The sequence below is a fragment of the Myotis yumanensis genome, unplaced genomic scaffold, assembly GCF_028538775.1.
Source record: "Myotis yumanensis isolate MYYU_CA2020_CCGP unplaced genomic scaffold, mMyoYum1.0.hap1 SCAF_1, whole genome shotgun sequence".
NCBI lineage: Eukaryota > Metazoa > Chordata > Mammalia > Chiroptera > Vespertilionidae > Myotis > Myotis yumanensis.
The window spans coordinates 194,234,712-194,255,146 of NW_027223752.1; the positions used below are offsets into that span (position 1 = coordinate 194,234,712).

A 20,435-nucleotide genomic window follows, 5' to 3' on the forward strand; every position below is an offset into this window, starting at 1 on the left:
ATTTTCAGAGGGAGAGGAAGGGAAAAGCAGAGATAGAAACATCCATTAGCTGCCTCCTGCACATCCCTTACTGGGGATTGAGCCTGCAACCTGGCCATGTGCCCTGACCAGAAATAGAACCGGTGACCTCTTGATTCATGCTCATCCACTGAGCCACTCCGGCTGGGCAATCTCTAGATATATTTTAATATGGTACCTACTGAGACTGGCAAGAGAGAAAATTATAAAACACGTTGAAGAGAAAATTAAAAACACTTTAATATCAATTCAAACTGGAAATAAAATAGAAAAAAACAATCATAGATTTTTGGGGGCATTGAAAATACTAGAAGTTATCAACAAAGCAATAGAACATGTTTGTGACAGTCATATTTATTCAGCAAGGCTTGAGAAATACAGTGGAGTACAGTGAGTGCTACATTCCAGATTTTACCTTAGGGAAGTGCAGTATCATGTGCCAGATTTAGCATACCCTTTGTCATGAGTTCTTGAATTCAACTATTGCTAGAGTAGTTCTTATAAGGTTGTTTTAAAGAAAAAGAGACCACTTGAAAGAGTGAAAGGTAGGGTATGTTTTATACAGGAAGTGTCTTGTGGGAAAGATATGTTCTAAACTTGTTTAAAGATGATAGAGAATACTGACAGTTTAGGAACAGTCAGTATCCTATAGAATGGAAAATAAGAGATATGCTTATTAACTGCTGTTCCAGACCGACTTTGGTAAGGAAATAATACAATTAACAAGGAGGTAAAATATATAGTATGGCACACAATGAATGGTAAGAATTATGGGCGAGAAAATTGAGTGGGGAAGTACTAGGGCAGTGATTGGCGTTGGAGGTCACATTGCATTTTTAATGGTCAGAGAACCTCACTTAAAAGGTGGCCTTTTTAGTAAAAATCTGAAATAGTCAAGGGAATGACTGAGCAGTGTTTGAGAGCGGTGCTGTCTTGGTAAAAGGAGCTTAATTAGCATTTTTAGAAATAAAAAGCAGGAAAATCAATGTGGCTAAAGTGGAAAGAGCAAGAATGAGTATAGTATGTGATGAAACAAGAAGATAAAAAGGAAGAGTGTGGGATGCTACCACTGGATAGATCTTGTATATATTTTGGCCTATATTGTGAGATTAGAAGCCATTGGAAGATTCTGAGCAGGAGTGACATGATCTGCTTTTCTTTAAACAAGATCTCTGGCTTTCTCATTCAAAAAAACCTAAAGGAGCTCAGAGCATATACCTGGGTTGCAGGTGGGGTTGGGGCATGTACAGAAGGCAACTGATAGATTAATAGATGATCTTTCTCTTGCATCAATGTTTCTCTCACTAAGTCTGTCTTCAGGTGATTAAAAAAAAAATGAACAAATTCCAGTTCCTGAACAAAATGAAGTGTAATTATAAATTGTATATTATTCATGTGATATTCTGTAAAGTTTTATGTTTTAAAATTTTGGTTTCTTTACACTTACAGTAAATTGGACTTTATCTATAATAAAAAAAGCATAATATGATTATTAGACTGGACAGCCGGACGAAGCCGCCATGGTGGGGGCCAAGGCAGAGGTGGTTAGGGGCGATCAGGCAGACAGGCGAGTGGTTAGGGGCGATCAGGCAGGCAGGCGAGCACTTACAGGTGATCAGGCAGGCAGGCAGGCAAGAGTGGTTAGGGGCAAGCAGGCAGGCAGGCAGGCAGGCAGGCAGGCAGGCTAGTGGTTAGGAGCCAGTGGTCCTAGATTGCGAGAGTGATTTCTCACAGGCAGTTGTTTAGGCCCGATGTCTAAACTGTCTGATTGCGAGAGGGTTCAGGTCGCGCTGAGGGAACACCCCCTCCCCCCCCGCAATGCACAGATTTCATGCACCGGGCCTCTAGTTTTTATATAACAGATAACATAATGTTAAAAAATTGAATTCAGCCCTAACTGGTTTGGCTGAGTGGATAGAGCATCAGCCTGTGGACCGAACGGTCCCAGGTTTGATTCCGGTCAAGGACATGTACCTTGGTTGCGGGCACATCCCCAGTAGGAGGTGTGCAGGAGGCAGCTGATTGATGTTTCTCTCTCATCGATGTTTCTAACTCTCTATCCCTCTCCCTTCCTCTCCGTAAAAAACTAATAAAATATATTTTTTAAAAAAATTTGAATTCAGTGACTTTTATATTGAGATTTAAAAACTCAATGAACTGAATTATTTCCAGGTTTTTTCCTATAGATCCTATTGAAATAATTATTCTAGCTTAACACTACGTACTAAGGCTGTACAGTGTTTTATAATATATCGTGATATTGCAATATTCTTTCCCTAATAGCCGCAGTTTGGCAGAAGCCTGTTCAGAAGGAGATGTAAATGCTGTGCGAAAGTTACTCATTGAAGGGCGAAGTGTAAATGAACACACCGAGGAAGGGGAGAGCCTCCTTTGTTTGGCTTGTTCTGCTGGATACTATGAGCTTGCTCAGGTTTGTATTATCAAAATAAAGCTCATGAGTTTTTAAATTTATTTCGTTTTTAATCTGGCCTGCTTAGTAGGGAAATAATAAAGGCAGCCAGTAGGCTTGTTTCAACCAATAGTTTTGTTATCTACATTTTGTGTTTATTTGCTCTTCTATTTAGTATGATAATATAGGTGAAACATGTTCAAATTTTTTAATATAATTTCTAAACTTTTTTTTTCCATAAGGTTTTGTTGGCAATGCATGCAAATGTGGAAGATAGGGGAATCAAAGGTGACATTACGCCTTTAATGGCTGCTGCTAATGGAGGACATGTCAAAATTGTGAAGTTGTTGCTAGCTCATAAAGCCGACGTCAATGCACAGTCTTCAACAGGTTATGTGTATTTTTTAGATTTGTTAAATTTTAATACCCTTTGGTAATAATTAGTTAACATGAAAGTGGTCATTAGTGATGCTTTTGCAATTCTCTTATAAGCACTGCATGTTTGCATAAATCTGTGCACTTGATGTAAAGTATATATACTATATTTTGAATGATATTTTGTATATAAGGGCAGTTACTTGGCCTTTTAAGGTTCTTTATGATTAAACACTGGCCCGGTTAGAAGGGTCTCTTTCTTGAAAAAGGATAGGTGTGAGCTCTGACTTGCAAACCAGGTTTCCTATTTTTGGGGGAGAAGGGAAGAGAAGATATGGAAGTATTGAATAAAAGGCAGGTATTTTCATTGCCTACTCTTATTAAATTGTGGCCTATAGAAAAAGAGAGTATACAAAAACATTGTGTCCCACAAGGGACATAATTTTAGTCTAATTTTTTTTCCTTTTAAATTTGGACATAGATGAAATTGTATAAAAGCTCTAAAATCATATGAAAATATATTTCATGCAATTTTTTCATGCAAGACTTTCAAAACTAATAAATACTAAATAATTTTTAAGATCTACAGATTCTGGTTTGAAGGGATTTTAGAAATCCTTATTTTATTCAGAAAGTTGTTGTTGTTTTTTTTCTTTCTCCCTCTGCATCCTCCCTCCCCCCAATATGGGAGAGAGAATATTTTTGAAATTTCTTTAACTTTCATCAGTTAACTGATATTTGAAATTGTAGAGAAAACAAATATGTATGATTAAAAGAATGGTATGAGGTGTATCTTTATATGATGAATAATTACATCCCAGAAAACAAAGCTTGTGAAACATTTCTCTGATTAAAGTTAGAATGAACATAACATATTTCTCATCTGAAAAGTTAGTTTCAGAATTGCTCAGTTCTTTTATAACTCTACAATCATGGTGGAGTGTATCTGATTTTTCACATGTATTTGACCCTGAATTTAAATGGAAAGAGTAGAAGGTTGATTTCAGTAAGATAAAATGCAGTAAGGAACAGAGTTATATATAAGTATATTATCTAAACTTATTAAGGCTATAACCTCCCATTTAATTTTCTTTTTTTTATGCTAAATTAGATTGTTTTATTTTAGTATTTTATGTTAATGTCTTTTTGCTTTTTTTTTTTCTTCACTAAAATAGGCAATACAGCACTTACATATGCTTGTGCTGGAGGCTATGTAGATGTTGTAAAGGTGCTCTTGGAATCCGGTGCTAGTATTGAGGACCATAATGAAAATGGTCACACTCCTCTTATGGAAGCTGGAAGTGCTGGACATGTGGAAGTAGCCAGATTGCTGCTAGAAAATGGGGCTGGCATTAATACGCATTCCAATGAATTTAAAGAGAGTGCCCTTACATTAGCTTGTTATAAAGGTACAGTACATAAAATATTTTTTTAAAAGAAAGTTTTAAATGTAAAATGACAGTTTGTATTTTTTAATTAAAATTAAAAGTAAAATTAAAACATAATAGTGTGTAGCATGTAATTAATTGATGTGTTTAAAGTCTTTTGAAGTAAAAGTCTAATAAGTAAACTTTTAAAAAAATATAGACTTAGTATTGCCAATATTGTCAATAAAGAATGACTATTGGGCCCTAACTGGTTTGGCTCAGTGGATAGAGCGCCGGCCTGCGCACTGAAGGGGGTCCCAGGTTCAATTCCAGTCAAGGGCATGTACCTTGGTTGCGGGCACATCCCCAGTAGGGGGTGTGCAGGAGGCAGCTGATCGATGTTTCTCTTTCATCGATGTTTCTAACTCTCTATCCTTCTCCCTTCCTCTCTGTAAAAAATCAGTGAAATATATTTTTAAAAAGTGACTGTTGATCCAGTTACTTTATCAGAAAGTCATTTAATTTTAATATGCACTTTTAACTAGTGTTACATGTTAGACTATTTTTCCTGGTTCAAACAAAAAAATGCTATTGAAACCAGAAGTATTAAGCCTGTGAGTTTAAAAGAAAACACATTAAATGTAGCTAGAATGACCTAACAAGAAGGTACTTTCGGTATTTCTTATGATACCAAAAAGAAAAGAGAAAAATTGAAGAAAAAGGAGGAGATATGAGAAGAAGAATGAAAAGTGGTATGAAGGGAATTTGAATTCAAAAGAACAATTTTAGAGTATCATTTAGTAAAGTTAAAAGTATGAGCTGGTTGAGATTGAGAATGCTTCCCCATATATAGCTGTACAAAGGAGATACATAATATTTTAAGTGATGTAAACAAACCTGAAAATATTGATAATACAGAAAAATACTCTTTTGGTACGGCAACACAATTGTTTGAAAAGATGCTTTGGTCTTCTGCTAGCAAATGCTCTAGATTCTGCATTCTAAAAAGAGCCCACGGAAGCAGATATTTTTCAAACTTCACCTTTATGACAGATAAATGGCTATAAACCTAAGGAACTTTAAAAAAGCAAATTTTATGAAATTTGATGTCTGCATAGCCATTCAATTCAATGCTTCATATCTACAGCTATGCCATTCTTGTTTCATAAAATAAGTGATGAATTGTTGACATTGAGGCATCAAGAAAAAGCTCTTGCAAGGCGAAAATAAAGTTTAAGGAGACACTTTCAGTGGCTGAATCTTCACTTACCTACGTATTTCAGTGAATACCTCCTTAAATTTTGTACTCAGGACTTTGTTGCCTCACCCTAGTCCTGGCCCTGTTTTGTTCCATTCTGTTTCAGAGTGCCCAAGATTGTGTGAGTTCTTTTGGAATAATTTTCTTTAAAATATGGTTAAGATAATGCTTAGATACATAAATGACTAAAATAGAAGTTAAATGTGAAAATATAGTCTATCTGAAGTGTTTTTGATTATCTGGTGGTAACAAATTTTCAGATATAGGGAGCTTAGAAAGCACAGCTGAGATCTATTAGTTCCCCAGTTCTGCTGGGTAATTAGGCAGAGGCCATTCTTCTGGAAGGAGAAAAATTAAGCAGGTTGGTTGGGTGGCTCACTGCCATTTTCACAAATACTTTTTGAACCTGCTTGCGTTTTACTACTAAGTCCCAGCTAGCCAGAAGAGCATTGAGATGAACTATATATATATAGCTACTCTTCCTCTTTCCTTTGCTTGTAGCCCCGCCCTGCTTTCCAAAAGGGGCACCTGTAGTTGGGGCTTGCAGACTTTAATTAGAAGCTGGATATATAACTGAACTAGTGGAGGTCTCTAGTACTTTCACGATCTAAGAACCCTCTCCCTTTCCTCTATTTCTGGTGAGGTCTCTTAGACCACAGATTGACAAGGAGGAGATGGAGATGGGATAGAACTCAGGCTGAGGCTCAATATTGATGTGGGTATTTAGGAAGGGAGAATGACAGAGAAAAGGTAGCAAAAACAAGATATGGCAGATACTGCACTCACCAAAGTTAGTTTTGTTTAAACTGTTTATCTGTGATTTCACTATCCACTGCTCTCTAGTTCCAGTTGATTGAAAATTGACTGAAACTCATTCCAAATAATTTTGGGGGGAAATTATTAATTTTTCTATTTATTATATCTGAAGGCATTTCAAAAATTTGTCTTTATAACTACTTATGTGTTGTCTTTATCTTAACTGAAACATATGGTTTATTTGAGACTACATAAATATGTGTACGTGCGTGGGTATAGTATATTTATATCTAAACTGAATAGCCCTGGTCGGTTTGGCTCAGTGGCTAGAGCTTCGGCCTGGGGACTGAAGGAGTCCCAGGTTCGATTACTGTCAAGGGCACATATCTCGGTTGCAGGCTTGATCCACCCAGGATGTGTGCAGGAGGCAACCAATCAATGTGTCTCTCACATAGATATTTCTCTCCCCCTTCCACTATCTCTAACCCTCCCTTCTACTCTCTCTAAGAAACAAAACAAAACAATGGAAAAATGTCCTCAGGTGAGGGTTAACAAAAATAATAAATGAATAAATATTGAATAAATGCTGTTGTTTCAAGAATATTGTTATGTATGCAGTTCTCAATGTGTATGCAGGTTGTTCCTAAAAAGTTTCAGTTATTTAAATTTAAAACACATTTTCTCATAGAAATAACTTCACGGATTATAATCATCCTAGGCTGCTAGTTCATGATAGTTAATTTATTCCACACCATAAATAAAATAACTATAGCATGCCTGGTCTCTTAAAAGGTGGTAGAGGGGATATTCTGGGTGTTGGATTTTAATGGCATCTTTGACAATCTACTGCAAGGATACTAGTAGTAACAGTTGTAGGGCAGTGGGGTAAGGAGTAGAACACCAAAGATCACTGGTAGAAGTTGTATTCAGCCATTGAGGATAACTTGTAGCTGACCTGAGTATTATTTGTAAAAATGTATTGCTATAATTTAAATAAAACTTATCAAAATATTATAATATGTCATACATTTTTTGGAATAAGATTTTTAAGTAATCTTAATACACTTTTGGTTTAGGACACTTAGAGATGGTGCGATTTCTTTTGGAAGCAGGCGCAGATCAAGAGCATAAAACAGATGAAATGCACACTGCTCTAATGGAGGCTTGCATGGTAAGATTGGTGAAATAACATGAAATATATTTACATATTTTATATAAATAATATATAATGTACATTGAGTGTCTTTTCCTTGAGCTCAAAATTTCTGTTTATTTTAAAGTAAAAAAATAAAATATCTGCATTAAGATAAAAAAATTCTGTTTATTATAGACTTATTATGGAACAGAACCTCAGCTGTCTTGAATTATCAATAGTTTTCAGAGACAGTTATACAACATTGACTTCTATTAGAAGTGCTTTCAGAAGCTTTACAGCATTACCTTCATTTTCTTAGTCTCACATAACTCTACTGGTTTTACGTGATTGGCACAAAAGCGACTTTTTTTGTAGTTTTTGCATTTATTTTGCTTTTAAATCTTTATTGATGAAAGTTTTATATATGTCCCTTCTCTCCCCCCGCCCCCCTAGTGACCCCTTCTAGCCCACCCCCACCCCAAGCCTTCACCACACTATTGTCTGTGCCCATGGGTTATGCATATATGCATACAATTTAAAGTGACTTTTAAGAAGGTTGATCAAAGATATTAAAGAGGAGACTATAATTCACAGAGTATACACATATTTCTAAGCATAACATGTTTATGAAACCAATAATTTTATTTATGAGAAATTTGAAATTAGACTATTATTTGTGTTACGTTTTTCCCTCTCTATCATGGTTTTTCTGGGCCCTGAGTTCCTTTTGTAAGAACTCTGTTTTTAGAGTGTGTATGTGGGGATGGGTGGTAATAGTACTCTTAAATTTCTGTATCTCAATCTATGATTTGTGGCACAGAAATGGATCAAAGTAACATTATAGACAGATTAATGATAAAAACATGCCCAAGATAGATAAAGGCTTCAAATGAATTTGAAGTTTCTGGTCTCAACTTCCCTTCAGAGAATGGTTATTAAAAGATTGTTAATTTTTAATTACTAATTTAAAAATACTAGGTAGCCATTTAAGACTTGAGTTATCTTTGTGTGTGTTTTTGTTGTTGTTATTGCCATGCCAGTGTTTGCTTTAGTAAATTATTTTTTAAAACAAAAAGTTTTCTCCAAAGCTTTTGAGTTCCCTATTTTCTAACATGAGAAATAATACCTTTCTCTGGGGTTGTTATGAAGATTAAATGAGATAATGTGTATAAAACACATCAATAATATCCTCATGATAAAGAACTTAAAATATCTGCCACCCCCACTAGAGAAACAACCCATAAGTAGATTAAGAAATTAAAATGAAATGTTCTGTAGCTCTAACCAGGATGCACTGGAAGTGTTATAAGTAGGTGAAAGATATTAGTAGGGGCCAGGCAATGTAGGACTTGACTACAGAGGGAGAAAATTCTGAGCTGGAGGAACACCAAAGTAACCTTAGTAATAAGACATTAAAGTGGTATCATATGGCAGACACGGAGGCAAAAATGAGTGTGACGTTAAAAAGAAGATGAAATGCCTCTGAGGTAATACATAGAATGGAAAAGTATATCAAAGGAAACGACAATAATGGAAAGAGGAACCTTAGAGTTGCTAATAGTTAGGAAAGCTGTGGTAAAAGGTGACAGAAGATAATCAGAGAGCACTTCTTTTTTTTCTTAATTTTCCTTGGCATTTGAATGTTGAACAACAAAGGAAGTACCATATGCATGTTGTGTTCCCCTTCCCCTCACATGCACAATTCTCCCACTCCTAACTGTATTGCATTTTTCTTTACCTAATCTAAAGATTGCTTGTTCTTAAGGTTTCTACAAAAAATCCAACTTTCGCTTTTTAACCTTTATTCTTTTAGCATTTAAGTTTATACCATGCAGTGTTGATGTTATCGTATAGTAGTCTCTTGTTTCATGTACTTACTGGTTTTTCCCCTTATAGTTAATAAACTTTTTGATTGAATGCATCATTTTCCTACATGTTTTATATCCTCAATCTCTATTTCCTACTCTGTACTGAAGAAATATAAATAGGTCTTAATACTTGCTTACTCAGCTGTTAGTATAGATTAATTTTTATTTGAATGGAGATTAGTAAGTTTCATTTGTATAATAAATGAGAAATCTTCATATTTTTAAAGCTTCTTTAATGGTGCTGATTTAATTTTTTAATTGCATTGTAATTAGGATGGCCATGTTGAAGTAGCTAGGTTACTTCTTGACAGTGGTGCCCAAGTGAACATGCCTGCTGATTCATTTGAGTCACCATTGACATTGGCTGCATGTGGTGGGCATGTGGAACTTGCGGCCTTACTTATTGAAAGAGGAGCTAGCCTGGAAGAGGTCAATGATGAAGGTTATACACCATTGATGGAAGCAGCTCGTGAAGGACATGAAGAAATGGTGGCATTACTTCTAGGCCAAGGTAACCATTCCAATTAAGACACTAAAGCATAAATGTGTAAAACAGTGGTTCTCAACCTTCCTAGTGCTGTGACCCTTTAATACAGTTCCTCATGTTGTGGTGACCCCCAATTTCATTGTTACAAATTGAACATAATTAAAGCATAGTGATTAATCACAAAAACAATATGTAATTATATATGTGTTTTCTGATGGTCTTAGGCGACCCCCAAAGGGGTCGCAACGCACAGGTTGAGAACCGCTGGTGTAAAATGTAAATTATAATTTTATAAAATTAAATTCAGTATTTCATCTTTCTAATAGATTTGTAATGAGGATTGTCACAAAAACAAATGATAAAATATTTGCTTTGAAAATGGCTTCTATACTATGCTCAAAATCAAATAGACTTTTTAAATATAGAGCTTTCAGAGTCATTGTGTGCTATGTGTTTAAAAACAGAGAGAACTGGCCCTGGCCAGTGTGGCTTGGTTGGAGCGGTGTCCCGTACACCAAAAGATCTCAGGTTCAATTCCTGGTCAGGGCACATACCCAGGTTGCAGGTTCAATCCTTTTATAGGAGGCAGCCAATCAATGTTTCTCTTTCACATGGATGTTTCTCTCCCCCTCTCTCTAAAATCAATAAAAACATATCCTCAGGTAATTAAAAGAAATTTAAAAAAAAAAAAACCACAACAGAGAAATGGAGATGGGGTACTTATCAAGCTAATATAAGAAAATTTCACTAGGGGTAGAATACCTGTTATATTTCATATATCTACTGTTTCATGAAACAGTATGAGAAATCCTGCCAAAAAGATTAACTTGATAAAAATGCTAGAATGCGCATATAAGAAGGTATCGAAGAGCCCAGTACACATGGACTTCTCTTGGGAAAAATAAAAGAGTTACCTTATTGTATTAAGATACCTTAAGTTTAGAGTAATCTCCCATCGCTATCCATACTTTTAGTTTAATTTTTATATCCCTTTTAATAGTAAAGTTTTTGTTTGGACAAATTTAAGAGGAATGGCCCATTTTACTAAAACCTTTTTATGGAGAGTTAATATTGACTAGAATTTTAAAAACATAGTTTGAGCAGACTTTTTAGGTTTGAATCACAACTCCATTGCTTGTCAATTTTGTAACTTAATGCAAGTTTCTAATCTTCTCTGCCTTAATTTTGTCATCTTTAGGGTTTTTGTTAGACTATATGTATGTTATATATATACTATTTATCATATAGTACCTGTTAAGTGTTAGCTATGGTGATGGTGGTAATAGTGATAATGATAATGTTGTGACCTTGGACAAGTTAATTAACCTCAATTTTCTTAGGTATAAAATGGAGCTAAGCCCTGACCAGTTTGGCTCAGTGGATAGAGCGTCAGCCTGCGGACTCAAGGGTCCCAGGTTTGATTCCGGTCAAGGGCATGTACCTTGGTTGCGGGCACATCCCCAGTGGGGAGTGCAAGAGGCAGCTGATCAATGTTTCTCTCTCATTGATGTTTTAACTATCCCTCTCCCTTCCTCTCTGTGAAAAATCAATATAATATATTTTTTAAAATGGTGCTAATATGTAGAATGCTTTCAATATTGCACCTGATTGTACCTCTTGGCTGAATAAAGCTTGCTTCAGCTATGTACATCAAATATCCACTAGTGGATATGGTTTTGATGGTTTATTTTTAACTGCTTCTCAGAGTAAGGGAGAGGCACTTTATTATTTAGTAAAGTAACATAAATGTTCATTTTTGAAGTATAGTTCATTAGGAAATAAATATGTTTTGCATATCTCTGGAATAAGTTAATGACTTTCTTTAATTATTTTAGGAGCAAATATCAATGCACAGACAGAAGAAACTCAAGAAACTGCTTTGACTCTGGCTTGCTGTGGAGGCTTTCTGGAAGTGGCAGACTTTCTAATTAAGGCAGGAGCTGATATAGAACTAGGGTGTTCTACCCCCTTAATGGAAGCTGCTCAAGAGGGTCATTTGGAGTTAGTTAAATACTTATTAGCAGCAGGTAGGCATTTTTGCATTTGGGAGGAGTTTTTTACATGATTTACTTAAGTAAAACTGTTATAATGCAAATAATTTCCCTGATTTTATGGTACACTAATATGTGTGTGAATGTGTGTGAAAAATGACATGATAATATTTGTGGGTATTCTGAATAAATATTATCTTATTGCTGTTTAAGGTATCTGCAACTTAAATTTCAAGCGGTGATTTTTTTTTGTTTTGTTTTGCTTGTAAAGATGCTAACAATACTCTCTATTTTCTAGAAATGAATAAAGATATTTTGTCTAATTAGAGGAGATATGGCTTATCTGGAAGAAATTTCTGTGTCCTCATTTATATCTTATGATTGTTTTATTAAGTCTATGTATTGTGTAATACTGTTACAGGAGCTAATGTGCATGCAACAACAGCAACAGGAGATACAGCACTAACATATGCCTGTGAAAATGGTCATACTGATGTAGCAGATGTGTTGCTTCAGGCAGGAGCAGATCTGGTAAGCTATGTCACATTTTAAATCCTAATATTTAAAACTAATGCAAGAAATTAATTTAAAATTTTATGGAGAATATAGACAAAAGGAATTTATTTCTGATTTTATGTTAGCTTTTTTACCATAATTATCTCATTTAGTCATGTTTTTGTTGTTTTTTACACTGTTTGGTGACCATTAGTATTTTCCTTGTTAGCAGGACTACAAAATCTACTACACACACAAAAAAAGGAAAAACCATGTGTTCGATATATTAGTACAAAATTATTTCCTCTTGTATATTTAGCTCTTTTTAGAAGCTTTTCTGATTTGCTATAAAAAGGCAAATAGGACTTAGAGGTATTTCACTGAACTTAGGAAATAAATTTTTCTTATACTATTCAAAGCATTAAATAAAATAAATTTAAAACATGGTATATTTAATAAAGTATATTTTCCCTCAAATAATTGTTAATTAGTAAGAAAGATGAAAGCCCTAGCTGGTTTGGCTCAGTGGATAGAACACTAGCTTGTGGACTGAAGGGTCCCTGGTTCGATTCCAGTTAAGGGCACATGCCTAGGTTACAGGCTCGATCGAGTAGGGGTTGTGCAGGAGGCAGCCGATCAATGATTCTCTCTCATTGATGTTTCTATCTCTCTCTCCCTCTCCCTCCCCCTCTGAAATCAATTATATATCCTATATAATAAAGAGGTAATATGCAAATTGACTATCACTCCAACACAAGATGGCCGCCCCCATGTGATCAAAGATGGCCGCCCCCATGTGGACACAAGATGGCCGGCAGAGGAGGGCAGTTGGGGGCGACCAGACCTGCAGGGAAGGACAGTTGGAGGGAACCAGTCTGCCGGGGAGGGTAATTAGGGGTGACCAGGCCTGCAGGGGAGGGGAGTTGGGAGGGACAAGGCCTGCAGGGGAGGGCAGTTAGGGGTGACCAGGCCTGCAGGGGAGGGCATTTAGGAGGGACCAGGCTGGCAGGGGAGGGCAGTTAGGAGTGAACAGGCTGGCAGGGGAGGGCAGCTGGGGGCAATCAGGCCGGCAGGGGAGCAGTTAGGCGTCGATCAGGCTGGCAGGGGAGTGGTTAGGGGGTGATCAGGCTGGCAGGCAGGCGAGCGGTTGGGAGCCAGCAGTCCTGGATTGTGTGAGGGATGTCCAACTGCCCATTTAGGCCCAAACCTGGTGGCACATCCCTCGAGGGGTCCCAGATTGGAGAGGGTGCAGGCTGGGATGATGGACACCCTCCCCTGCACGAATTTCGTGCACTGGGCCTCTAACACACACACACACACACACACACACACACACACACACGAGGCCCGGTGCACGAAATTTGTGCACGGGGGGGGGGGGGGTGTGCCTCTGCCCAGCCTGCACCCTCTCCAATGTGGGACCCCTAGGGGGATATCTGACTGCCGGTTTAGGCCCGATCCCCCTCAGGGGAATGTCTAACTGCCGCTTTAGGCCCGATCCCCCTCAGGGGAATGTCTAACTGCCGCTTTAGGCCCGATCCCCCTCAGGGGAATGTCTAACTGCCGCTTTAGGCCCGATCCCCCTCAGGGGGATGTCTAACTGCCGCTTTAGGCCCGATCCCCCTCAGGGGAATGTCTAACTGCCGCTTTAGGCCCGATCCCCCTCAGGGGAATGTCTAACTGCCGCTTTAGGCCCGATCCCCCTCGGGGATGTCTAACTGCCGCTTTAGGCCCGATCCCCCTCAGGGGAATGTCTAACTGCCGCTTTAGGCCCGATCCCCCTCAGGGGAATGTCTAACTGCCGCTTTAGGCCCGATCCCCCTCAGGGGAATGTCTAACTGCCGCTTTAGGCCCGATCCCCCTCAGGGGGATGTCTAACTGCCGCTTTAGGCCCGATCCCCCTCAGGGGAATGTCTAACTGCCGCTTTAGGCCCGATCCCCCTCAGGGGAATGTCTAACTGCCGCTTTAGGCCCGATCCCCCTCGGGGATGTCTAACTGCCGCTTTAGGCCCGATCCCCCTCAGGGGAATGTCTAACTGCCGCTTTAGGCCCGATCCCCCTCAGGGGAATGTCTAACTGCCGCTTTAGGCCCGATCCCCCTCAGGGGAATGTCTGACTGCCGCTTTAGGCCCGATCCCCCTCGGGGATGTCTAACTGCCGCTTTAGGCCCGATCCCCCAGGCAGTCAGACATCCCCCTCACAATCCAGGACTGCTGGCTCCCAATCACTCGCCTGCCTGCCTGATTGTCCCTAACTGTTTCTGCCTGCCAGCCTGATCACCCCCTAACCACTCCCCTGCCAGCCTGATCACCCCCTAACCACTCCCCTGCCAGCCTGATCACCCCCTAACCACTCCCCTGCCAGCCTGATCACCCCCTAACCACTCCCCTGCCAGCCTGATCGACACCTAACTGCTTCCCTGCCAGCCCGATTACCCCCAACTTCCCTCCCCTGCAGGCCTGGTCGCCCCCCAACTTCCCTCCCCTGCCAGTCATCTTGTGGCGGCCATCTTTTGACCACATGGGGGCGCGACCATATTGTGTGAGGGCGTGAGAGTCAATTTGCATATTACCTCTTTATTATATACGATATATATATATATATTTTAAACAAGGGTAAAATACCAAGGTCATTATAAGGAGGATTATAAAGAGGTGTCAGGGAAATTACAGAGAGTAAACAAGGCAAAAGAGCTAAAAATGTCATCTGAGATTATATGTGGGGCTATCTAAAATTAAGAAAGGTAGATATGGCAGTGTTATGACAAAAGAGACATTCTAGTGGAAGAAATAATATAGGATGGGTATAACTTCAGAGGTAGAGAAGCATAAAGCAGATTGTGTGGTGAAAATAACTAGTCTTCAAGTTAGCCTTAGAGAGGCTAGGAGTGAGACATGAAAAGGTGGTTTTAGTTTCAGTTAAAATATATGCTCTCATATGTTCTTGGGATTGATATTAACAAATAAATGAGTTTTCCTGAAGAAGTTCATAGTTAATGACAAATTCATGTACAGGTAGAAATAGGCTCCTCCATAATTAGTTTTGTAAACTTGATTTAACTTCTTGAAAGGAGAGGTTTGAATTACATTATTATTGTGGTCTCTTTCAGCTCTGCATATGTTGGTAGAACTCTTGAAACACTTGTAACACACATTATATTCTAATTAGTTGTATGTATATTACTTTCTAATTAGATTTTGAGCTTCTTCAGTTAGGAACTATATTTTCAGTATTTACCACAAGGCTATGAAATATGCAGCAATGTAATATTGCTAGTTAGTCCATTGCAATTGGAATAACCTAATATATGGCTTAAGAGAAAACCCAAAAGTTGTTCATCAGATGTGAGTATTAAAAATCCTATATAATAAAAGGTCTGCAAATTGACCAAATGGCAGGACACCTGGTCACTATTATGCGCACTGACCACCAGGGGGCAGACATTCAACACAGGAGCTGCCCCTGGTGGCCAGTGTGCTCCCACAGGGGAGGGCTGCTCAACCAGAAGCCGGGCTCACAGCTGGCAAGTGCAGCTGTGGTGGTGGGAACCTCTCCCACCTCCCTGGCAGTGGCAGCGCTAAGAACCCATCAGGGGATGTCCGATTGCCAGTGGGGAGCAGGCCTAAGCTGGCAATTGGATATCCCCTAAGGTAGCGGTTCTCAACCAGTGGCTCGAGACCCTTTTGGGTGTCAAATGACCCTTTCACAGGGGTCACCTAAGACCATCAGAAAACACATATATAATTACATATTGTTTTTGTGATTAATCACTATGCTTTAATTATGTTCAATTTGTAACAATGAAATTGGGGGTCACCACAACATGAAGAACTGTATTAAAGGGTCGTGGCATTAGGAAGGTTGAGAACCACTGCCCTAAAGGGTCCCAGACTGCTAGAGGACACAGGCTGGTCTGAGGGGTCTTCCCCCCCCCCAGTGCACAAAAGTCATGCACTGGGCCTCTAGTACATATATAAAATACTTTATATTCTCATTATTAATGTTTCTTATCCTCTCCCTTCCTTTCTCTGAAATCAATAAAATCTTATTTTAAAATAAAAGAAATACTTTATCAAAGGTATTTTTCTCAAACCTGTATATTCTAAGGTAGTGATGGTGAACCTTTTGAGCTCAGCGTGTCAGCATTTTGAAAAACCCTAACTTAACTTTGGTGCCGTGTCACGTACAGAAATTTTTTGATATTTGCAACCATAGTAAAACAAAGACTTACATTTTTGATATTTATTTTATATATTTAAATGTCATTTAACAAAGAAAAATCAACCAAAAAAATGAGTCTATCATGAGAAAGAATAATTGTTCCCTAGCAATTAAATATCAATTAAGTATGTGTTTTTTAAATAGGAGCATGAATCTGAAGGTGGAAGAACTCCTTTAATGAAAGCTGCAAGAGCCGGTCATGTTTGTACTGTTCAGTTCTTAATTAGTAAAGGTAGGTTTGTGTAAAAATAGTAGGATTTTTTTTGTTTATTTTGTTTTTTAATCAAAGGTGTCTATCCCTGCACTCAGGTATTTAAAGATTGAGGGATAAAGGACATTTTGTTGGTATGCTGAGATTTTGTGAGTGGGTATTTGAAAAACATCCTGCAATACATAGAATAGGTACAAACTATGAAGAATGATCATGCTGAGTATCACCTTTGTCAAGAAACACTTTTATAAAGAAAAATTTCTCTATGTAAAACTTTAAGGGTTTAGATAACTTAAAGTCTATTCTGTTCATGTAATAATATATCTTGAAATCTGGATTTTTATATTTATGCCACTGATTAACTTGGTAAAATAGAAAGGCTATATATAGAAAGACTTTATACAATTAAAAAGGCAGTTTGTTAAAAATACTAAAGAAATGTACAGTTTGTAATTGTTTATACATTAAGACAAAAAAATCAGAAATATCTTACTGATTAAGTTATTCGAACACTTACTTGTGATGGATGTTTATACCATAGTTTTTTCAAAAATGGAATTATTTACATACTCAGTATACTCTCTCTCCTTTACTTAATTTTAATGAATCTGACCAGCTTTTTCCTGCTATTTTATTTCCATTTTCCACATTGCTTAGCACAATGCTCCAAATTCCAGACGAATACCTGTTTTCATTCTCAGATATTCCCATTGGAAAAAGATGACATTATTATTCATTATTACTTTCTATGCCATGTTCATTCTCTGCAAACTTAGCCCTTGGTTTTTCGTCCACTTCTCTACTAAATAACTTAAAATGTAAATAAAATTACACATCTTAATTTTTAACACTTGGAGTGCGGGAAACGAGTTAAGTCGGCTCGCGTGAATTGCGCGTACTCCGCGGGAGCCGTCTTAAACTCGGTTCATATAGATTTGCGGTGGAGTGCGGGAAACGTGTAAACTCGGGCCGATTGTAACTGCGTATTACCAAATATTTGTTTGTTTGCCGTTCACAAAGATACCTACCTGCGTATGCGAACCGTTTCATACCCATTGGGGTAATAGGTATCATAAAAATCCCTGATTTTGCGCGGGAAACCTAAATAATTGCCCGCGCCATCTTATATTTTGGCGGGAAATTCACCCGACACCGTAGTGTTATAAACTGGTTACGTTAATGTTATGTCCTTTTATTATCTTCTACTGGCACATACTGAAGTGTTTATAGATGAAATTATATCACATTTGTCTGGGATTTATTTTAGAATATTCAAGATGGCAGAGGAGAATTGATGTATATGTGAAATGAGATTGGACATTTATTTATAATCATTGAAGCCGGGTCATGGCTATGTGGGGCTTTATTATACTGTTCTCTTTATGTTTTTGAAATTTACCATAATTTAAAAAACCACACTCTAATAATATGATTTTCCATGCCTTGTCTGTTTCAGGAGCGAATGTGAATAGAACTACCGCTAATAATGACCATACTGTATTGTCCCTGGCTTGCGCAGGGGGCCATCTGGCCGTGGTGGAACTACTTTTGGCTCATGGGGCAGATCCTACTCATCGTTTAAAAGTATGTAACTCATATGTTTCAGGTAGCACTGTGGATTCTTTATTCTTGTACTAGAAAATATCTACAAGTTGCATTTATAATGGCATTCTTAGTGTATTCATTTACTAAATCAATGATTTTATTGTGTCTGGGACTTTTGGCTTTATTTTCCTTAAATAATTCTGTAAATTAACTTGTTTCAAAAAATGTTTCTTTTCCCTTCCATTTCCACTCTTTTAGGATGGCTCGACTATGTTGATAGAAGCAGCAAAAGGTGGCCATACAAGTGTTGTTTGCTATCTGTTGGACTATCCTAATAACTTGCTTTCAGCCCCTCCACCAGATGTCACTCAGTTAACCCCCCCATCCCACGATTTAAATAGGGTAAGACTGAAAATGAAAGCACTTTATATTTTCTTTATTTCCCTATTGCTCAGATTTTCAGTTTAAATTAGATTATTTTTTGTTGTGATATATAGTTCTCTTTTTAGATGTACTTGATGTGGCTAATGAATATCTGGCATAATATGCAGATTATAGGTTGATAGGACTTTTCTCTCTTACAGCCAGAATAACCATTTGAATTTAAAGTTCATAAATGTCATGAAAAATAATTGGGTATCAACATATTTTAAGTAAATACGTTATTTTCTGAGAATAATGCCATATTCAAAATACTTTGAAAAAGAATAGAAAAAATATTTTGAATAAGTCTTTGTAACTTACAGTTTATTTAAAGCATATTATTTAATGGAGTGTATAGGAAAAGCAGAAACATAATTACTTTCCTTTGTCTTAGGCTCCTCGTGTACCAGTTCAAGCACTGCCCATGGTTGTCCCCCCTCAGGAGCCTGATAAACCACCTGCCAATGTTGCCACTACACTTCCCATCAGGAATAAAGGTCAGTTAAACTTCTAAAGACTCTAACATGTTGTTGAGGTAAAAATGATAAGATTACAAAAGCCTAGCCATTTAAAGTTATTTTTCCACAAAAATTGCATTTTATTGGCATAATTAAAAAAATTTTTCCAATGAAAAAAAGCATATTATTGGGAGAGAAGATAGTTAATAGCACTAACTTGTGCTAGAACTAGAAGTATTAGCAAGAGAAATTCAGATGTTCATCTTTGATGCAATTCTGATTACCCATGATTTCCTGTAATAACTGGTCATTTCTATTTATGTCAAAATGTTAGGCTGGGTATTAGTTGATTAATGTTTTTTTGTAAAACTAAATTTCTGTAGTGATATGAAGCATGAAATTAAAAAATTAGATTAAAATTTATTTTATAATAACTGGTATAATATATATTTCATATCTGGAATATCTTTTCTCAACCAATAACTAAAAGTTACTTCAGATATGCTTGTTTGTTTCCCTAGAATTCTGGAGGTCCATATTTGACTTGTGGTTGTTACACCATGCATGTTCATAAGTTATGTCCCAAAACCTTACAGCTACTAGTTTTAATCAGTTTTTCTTTTTAAAGAGTTTTACCTGAAGAACCAATGTGGTTTTAATTTTTGGTTTTTGGTTACCTATATTATTTTACCAACAAGAACACTAAGTATTTTCACCAGCTCTTTCCAATCACTATTACCAATACTGATTGCTGTACCTGTAGCCAGGTCTGTTTTTTCATCTGGCTATCAGAAGATACAGTGGATGGTGTAGTCCAACATCTTTTCTTTCAAAGAAACTGAATCCCAATTCTCTGCTGGCCAGGTAGCTGTGGGAATATGTGAATTTATGTCTTGATTTTATCAGTCTTGAAGATGATAGGCCCCAACAAAGACATATTTTAGTTGGATTTTAATTTCCTGGCACCTCTCAGTGGTTTGGGTACTCTTTGTATGTATGTGTGTGTGTAAGGCACAACTATTAAATGTGGAAAAACCTTGACTTAGAGGTCTAAATTTTCCCTACATCTTAATAGTTTAGCATTATCTTTTTATTCTTATAATTTTTTTTACATCATTATGACCAGATTACACATAGCCTTATATTTTATTTTAATTACATCTCTTAGATATCACAAACCTGCATTCCTCTGTTGTCTAATTTTAGCCATGTGATATTTTTAAAATTCTGAAATTTATTTTCCAAAGATTACTCTAGCACATAAAATACATACATTTTATGTTTATGATAAAGAAGGTGAATTTGTTTTTTAAGTCCTTAACACAGTGCATTTTCACCTTCTATGGCTATGATAACTTGGTGCATAACTGTTGGCACTAAACCTCCCAACAGTAACTCTGTAATGAGGATGCCATTC

At 37.3% G+C, this 20,435-nt stretch overlaps 1 protein-coding gene across 6 annotated transcripts in view; it reads left to right on the forward strand.

Moving 5' to 3' along the window:
- ANKRD17 (ankyrin repeat domain 17) overlaps positions 1 to 20,435 on the forward strand; it is a 177,967-nt gene that overhangs the window by 86,031 nt on the left and 71,501 nt on the right. For all 6 annotated transcript variants that reach the window (XM_070395149.1, XM_070395186.1, XM_070395159.1 and 3 more), the window contains exons 4-14: positions 2,302 to 2,449; positions 2,671 to 2,818; positions 3,979 to 4,212; positions 7,261 to 7,355; positions 9,461 to 9,698; positions 11,510 to 11,701; positions 12,087 to 12,196; positions 16,526 to 16,613; positions 18,049 to 18,176; positions 18,396 to 18,539; positions 18,955 to 19,057. In XM_070395149.1, coding sequence (XP_070251250.1) covers positions 2,302 to 2,449; positions 2,671 to 2,818; positions 3,979 to 4,212; positions 7,261 to 7,355; positions 9,461 to 9,698; positions 11,510 to 11,701; positions 12,087 to 12,196; positions 16,526 to 16,613; positions 18,049 to 18,176; positions 18,396 to 18,539; positions 18,955 to 19,057 — 1,628 coding nt within the window. The remainder of the gene's footprint in view (positions 1 to 2,301; positions 2,450 to 2,670; positions 2,819 to 3,978; positions 4,213 to 7,260; positions 7,356 to 9,460; positions 9,699 to 11,509; positions 11,702 to 12,086; positions 12,197 to 16,525; positions 16,614 to 18,048; positions 18,177 to 18,395; positions 18,540 to 18,954; positions 19,058 to 20,435) is intronic.